General features: G+C 41.9%; 1 protein-coding gene across 1 annotated transcript; it reads right to left on the bottom strand.

Moving 5' to 3' along the window:
* Window positions 1-179: 179 nt before the first annotated feature.
* LOC103309405 lies at window positions 180-5,402 on the bottom strand. Its single transcript, XM_008184743.1, has one exon. It carries the CDS (start codon window positions 5,400-5,402, stop codon window positions 180-182), a length of 5,223 nt encoding a protein of 1,740 aa, XP_008182965.1.
* Window positions 5,403-6,875: the final 1,473 nt, after the last annotated feature.

Genomic DNA, 6,875 nt, shown 5'->3' with positions numbered 1-6,875 from the left:
TTATATAACTCACAAGACACATTTAACGATAATAATAACAATAATAAAACAATACAAAATAATGATATGTGTGTGTGTGTGTGACCAGCTGTTCACCTGTGCCCGGTGATAATATTAATAATTAAAATATACAAATAATATTATGTTGCGGAGGCAACATTCTCCCCCGCGTTGAAAATTTATTTTTCAACTAACTCTTCGTTTTCATCTACATTTATGTCTTTGTCTGTTGGGAGTCGGCATAGTTTTACCGTTGGCCTTTTCATTTCTGTTCCTGAACCAATTCGTACTGTAACCACTCGGATTTCTCCATCTACTCCTGGATGGACCTTAATGACTCTGCCGAGCTTCCATTTGGTAGGTGGTACATGATCTTCCTTTATTATAACAATATCATCAATCTTCAGTGGCCCCTTTTTTGTTATCCATTTCCCTCGAACTTGCATTTGTGGTAAATATTCTGCATGCCATCTTTTCCAAAATGTTTGACTTAAGTGTTGTACGTATTTCCACCTGCGCATGCCTCCTGGATTTTCTTGTGTCAGGTCTACTTCAGGCATTAACGTGATGGGCCTTCCAATTAAGAAGTGAGCTGGGGTCAGTGCTTCTGGCTCTGAAGGATCATGACCCATCGGTGTGATCGGTCGCGAGTTTAAACATGCCTCGATCTGGCACAGTAAAGTATTAAGCTCGCCTATGGTGAGCTTGGCTTCACCAAGCATACGAGTTAAATGGTGTTTAGCACTTTTGACCGCACTTTCCCATAAGCCGCCAAAATGTGGGGCAGAGGGCGGGTTGAAGTGCCATTCAACACCTTCCTTGGCTATTACAGGTATACTTTGATGAATTGGAATGTTGAGCTCCTTCTGGGCGCCCACGAAGTTAGTCCCATTATCACTATATATTTTCACACAACGTCCTCTTTGTGCCATGAAACGCCTTAGTGCTGCTACAAAAGCACCACTGGATAGATTCTCTACTACCTCTAGATGAATAGCTCTAGTTGAGAAACAGACAAATAGTGATATCCAGGCCTTTGTTCCGACAATTCGACGTACTCCACTTCGGACAATTAATGGTCCTGCAAAGTCAACACCTGTTACGGCGAACGGTGGTGAGACATTTACTCTTTGCCGTGGCAGTTGTCCCATTAGCGGCTGTGCAAATTGTGGCTTTGCCCTAGCACATCTTACACACTTTGATATGACTGATCGTGCTGTAATCCGTCCCTTAATTGGCCAGTATACACGTCTGATGTCAGCCAGCAGTGACTGTGGCCCACAATGTAGAAGTTCCCGATGTTTACTCTCGAAAATTAGCTTCGATACTCTATGACCATTAGGCAAAACTATTGGGTGCTTTTGGCGCTCAGGGATTTGGGCGTATCCTAATCGTTCACCAACTAAGATTAGGCCGTCTTCTAAATATGGTGAGAGTCCCTTTAGCTTGCTTTTTCTTCCTACATCATTACCCTTTTTCAGTTCCAACATCTCTCTTGCAAACACCTCCTTCTGTACATGCTTTAGCACTGTTATCTCTGCTGATTTAAGCTCAGATACGGTTAGATATTTGGGCACATCCAAGTTCTTTTTCGCCTTTAAATATCTTAGGAACCTCGAAATCCATGCCACTGCACATAGCAGATTCCGCCAATTGGAATAGTGCTGGAAAAGGTTGCCTAGCGGATTCACTGCCAACAATGCTAGCTTAATCTTGCGCTGCTCCGGCAGGTCCTGGTTCTGGTTTGTAATGATTGATTTCTTAAATTCATCTGACTCTGACGCTAACCAATGTGGTCCCTGCCACCATAGGTTCATGCTCTGAAGATTATTCGGCGTTGTTCCTCGAGAGAGAATATCAGCTGGATTTTCGCTTGTTGCGACATGCCTCCATTGCTCTGGCTGCGTAGTTTCTAGAATCTCTTCTACCCGGTTGGCCACGAATGTTTTTAATCTACAAGTTTGTGAGTTCAGCCATCCAAGTACTACCATAGAATCAGTCCATAAGTAGAATTTTTTAACATCCATCTCTAAGGCCTCGGACACCTTTATCGATAACTGAGTGAGTGTTAATGCTCCTCCCAGCTCAAGCCTTGGTATTGTCGAGCCTTTTAATGGCGCGACGCGTGTCCTCGCACAAAGTAATCGGGAGTGCCAGTAGCCCGTACAATCCTTACTTCGTACGTAGATTGCAGATCCATAGGCCTCTTCCGATGCGTCGCAAAACCCATGGATTTCAACTTCTACAGATTGGTACGGTATACACTTTCTCGGAATAGGTAGATAACTTAGATCATTAAACTCTTGGTAAAACGTATACCATCTATTTGACAATTCCTCTGGCAGCTGTTGGTCCCATTCTATTTTCAGCTGCCAAAGCTGCTGCAAGAATATTTTTCCTCTTACCAGTACAGGCGCCAGGAACCCTAGAGGGTCAAAGATTCTATTTAGATCAGATAATAGCGTTCTTTTTGTCGACTTAGCCATAAATGCTTTCTGCTCTACTATGAATTGAAATGCGTCCAAAGCTGGCTTCCAGCTAAGCCCCAATGACTTGATTATTTCATCTTCACCAATCTGTAGTGCAAATAACGGGTCGTCGCTCGAATCTCCAATGCGTTCTAAGACCTCAGTTGAATTCGAACACCATTTGCGCAAGGGAAGGTGTGCTGATTCTAGAATTGAGTCGATTTGCTTCTGTAACTGGCAGCACTCATCAACTGTGCTGGCACCGGTCATCAAATCATCCATATAGAAATCATGGCGTATGATTTTTGACGCTTCTGGGTATTTCTGTTTCGCTTCTTCGGACAGTGAGACAAGACAATTAGTTGCCATAAATGAAGCTGAAGTTGTGCCATAAGTTACGGTTGCAAGTCGATACAATTCTAATGCTTTATCTGGCGGCGATCTCCAGACTATCCTTTGCCAGTCTTGGTCTTCTTCAGCTACCCTTATTTGTCTGAACATCTTCTCCACGTCTGCTGTTATGACAACCTGATGTTTACGGAATCGCATCAGTATTGTAACTAAATCATCTTGAACAGTTGGACCACACAAAAGTACATCGTTCAAGGATAAGTTTGAGGTACTTTTGGCTGATGCATCGAATACGACCCGTAACTTAGTTGTGAGACTTGATAACTTCATCACTGGATGATGTGGTAGATAGAATGCGGCACTTGGCTGGCTCTCTTCCTTGCTCACTATTTTCATGTGCCCCATTTTTAAATACTCTTCCATAAATTGAGTGTATTGAAGCCGCAGTTCTGGTTCACGCTGGAGCCTCCGTTCAACGCTGAGAAATCTTGCTGTTGCCATTTCTAAGGTTCTTCCGACGGTACGTGCATCTGACTTCAATGGCAGTCGCAGAACGAATCTTCCTGTCTCATCTCGCCTTGCAGTCTCTTCAAAATGTTTGAGAGCTTTCTGTTCTTCAATACATTTCTTATTTGGTTTTGATGTAACTCCATACACTTCAGATTCATAATTGCTTAGTATCCTGAGATTGTCCTCGCAGGCCTCACCAATTGAACATGTAGCCAAAAGTGAGATAGTGCCCACCTCTCCTGTAACAAGCCAACCAAACTTCGAGTCCTGTAAGCAAACAGCTCCCCTTTGTGACCTGATCCTCGCTGGCTCAATCAAATCATAAAATATACCGCCACCAATGAGCAAGTCAACACTTCCTGTTGAATCGAACGACGGGTCGGCCAGTTGTGGTACTAGTTCTTCTGGAATCTCCCATCCACCTTTCGGTTTTGAACAACTTGGTAAGGCATCTATCACTATCGGTAGTATGTGACAAACCAAATCAACTTCAAATTGCTTTACTCGAGATTTCACCTTGACTGCTATCCTTGAGACAGACTGTGTTCGATTTGCTCCAATGCCACTGATAGGGAGTATTGTTCTATTGCGTGGAAGCTGCAATAAATTAGCGAAGCTTTTGGATACAAAGTTCATCTGTGATCCATTGTCTAATATGACACGACATTTTTTGAATTCACCGTACTGATCTTCTGCCAGGACAGACGCTGTAGAAAGAAACACATGACCCTTTCCCCCTTGTGCGGGACATGCTACATTATGACTTAATTCTTGGCTTGATGTGGTAGCAATGTTGCTTTTAGCTTGATCTGGGACGCTGATTTGGCCAACTGTATTTGGCTTCTCGTAATGAAGAAGTGTGTTGTGCTTCCGCTTGCACCTTTGACACGTATAAGTTGATCTGCAGCTTTCAGCAGAGTGAAACGGACCTAAACAGTTGAAGCATAGCTGAGATGCTCTTGCCATACCCAAGCGTTCCGTTACTGGGAGAGCTTTGAACTGCTCACACGCAAACAACCTATGACTTTCAGAACAACATGGACACTGGCGGACTGGCCTATTATTAGTAGAAATTAACACCTTCTTCGTAGGTTGATGTGTTTTAGAGAACATCGTCTTGTCATTGTTAATATTGGTAAGCTTAGTAGAACTTGTTTTTGGACACACAGTCTCCGAGCTTTCCATTGCTACGCATCGACTGGCCAAAAATGCTTCGAGATCCTTATATGCTGGTAACTCAGTATTTCTCAAATGAAGTTGCCAACTATGTCCGGTACCCTTGTCTAACCTACTTGTTATTATTGTGATTAACCATGCATCCCAGTGATCCACAGGTTGCCCGAGTGTCCTCAGAGCCGCAACATGTGTGGAAACGTTCGAGTGCAACCTTTGTAATGCGTTAGCTGACGCCTCTTCAACAGCCGGCATCTCTAAGATCGACCGGATATGTGATTGAATGACCAGACTCTTATTATCGTACCTTTGCTTAAGCCTTGACAATACGACCTCATAATTTCCGTCACTTATTGGGATAGACTGGACTAAATCTAACGCTTGCTCCCTCAAACATGAACGTAAATAATACAATTTCTGTGCAGGAGTAAAGCAATCATCGTCATGAACCGCTGCACGATATACATCATAGAACGATGACCAACCTTGTATATCCCCATTAAACTTAGGTAAAGGTATAGGTGCTAGCTGCATGCGCTGTCTTGTGGAGGTGTTCCCAAATGAGGTGTTTTGCCCAGTCGTATTATGCAGTTTCTCTGCGTTGGCTAATTCTTGAATTTTAGCTCTTAGCTCATAATAACTAGTCTCAAATTTATCTATCTCAGCTTCTGCAGCCTCCGCTTCATCAACAGCCAGCAATTCAATCTCACTCTGTATAGTGTCAAATTTTCGATTAATGAGTGGGAGTTCCTCTTGCCTAAAATCCAACAACAAAATTGACTGCTCAGTTGGATCATAACTGTCAACGAACTTAGCTATCCGTGTTAATGACGCCTTTACTACACCCCTCTTTCTCTTTAAGTCTGCAAGAGCCTTCTGCTCATTTGAGTCTAGCACCATATTGTTTGAGAAAAAAAAAGAAAATAATAATAACAACCAGCACAAGAAAAAATAAATTCGATACTAAATAATAATTTAGCGCTTACGCCTAATAAATGGTATAATGATAAACCTTTATATGTTTTAAATATTTATAATATATAAACTATAAATGCATGAATATAAATTATTGCCACTTCCAATCCAATCCAAGCGTAATAACACAAAAACAACTACCTAAATAATAAATAAAAATCACGTCGAGGTCACCAAAATGTGCGGGCCAGTAGCATATAATAATAACATGCGCACCCCGGACACCTAATTGTTCACCACTAACACCTAGGACAGATCTTAAATATGTGAGGACTAGCTGGGTGGGTAGTGGTGTAATAGCTCGAATAGCAGTGGTCGGGATTGCCGGGCAAATACTGTCGAGCTACGTAATGCGTGTAGTGTATTTATGTGTATTATTTGTGTATTAATGTGTGTATGCGTGTGGGTGTGTGTACAATAAAACAATAATAATAAAATGGTAACACGGTTTCTGGTAATAAGTTTGCTGTTGCTGTATAATACAAAAATCTAAATAATAATGATACAAATATATAAAAAATCGGCGGCGTACGATAACATTTAATCTACATATTATATAACTCACAAGACACATTTAACGATAATAATAACAATAATAAAACAATACAAAATAATGATATGTGAGTGTGTGTGTGACCAGCTGTTCACCTGTGCCCGGTGATAATATTAATAATTAAAATATACAAATAATATTATGTTGCGGCGGCAACATTCTCCCCCGCGTTGAAAATTTATTTTTCAACTAACTCTTCGTTTTCATCTACATTTATGTCTTTGTCTGTTGGGAGTCGGCATAGTTTTACCGTTGGCCTTTTCATTTCTGTTCCTGAACCAATTCGTACTGTAACCACTCGAATTTCTCCATCTACTCCTGGATGGACCTTAATGACTCTGCCGAGCTTCCATTTGGTAGGTGGTACATGATCTTCCTTTATTATAACAATATCATCAACCTTCAGTGGCCCCTTTTTTGTTGTCCATTTCCCTCGAACTTGCATTTGTGGTAAATATTCTGCATGCCATCTTTTCCAAAATGTTTGACTTAAGTGTTGTACGTATTTCCACCTGCGCATGCCTCCTGGATTTTCTTGAGTCAGGTCTACTTCAGGCATTAACGTGATGGGCCTTCCAATTAAGAAGTGAGCTGTTGTCAGTGCTTCTGGCTCTGAAGGATCATGACCCATCGGTGTGATCAGTCGCGAGTTTAAACATGCCTCGATCTGGCACAGTAAAGTATTAAGCTCGCCTATGGTGAGCTTGGCTTCACCAAGCATACGAGTTAAATGGTGTTTAGCACCTTTGACCGCACTTTCCCATAAGCCGCCAAAATGTGGGGCAGAGGGCGGGTTGAAGTGCCATTCAACACCTTCCTTGGCTAATACAGGTATACTTTGATGA

Source organism: Acyrthosiphon pisum, chromosome X (genome assembly GCF_005508785.2).
Source record: "Acyrthosiphon pisum isolate AL4f chromosome X, pea_aphid_22Mar2018_4r6ur, whole genome shotgun sequence".
NCBI lineage: Eukaryota > Metazoa > Arthropoda > Insecta > Hemiptera > Aphididae > Acyrthosiphon > Acyrthosiphon pisum.
This window is presented reverse-complemented; position numbering and strand designations above follow the sequence as displayed.

Bases quoted from the DNA above. Each gene is read 5' to 3' on its own strand.
- LOC103309405 (XM_008184743.1), bottom strand. From the start codon at position 5,402: ATGGTGCTAGACTCAAATGAGCAGAAGGCTCTTGCAGACTTAAAGAGA.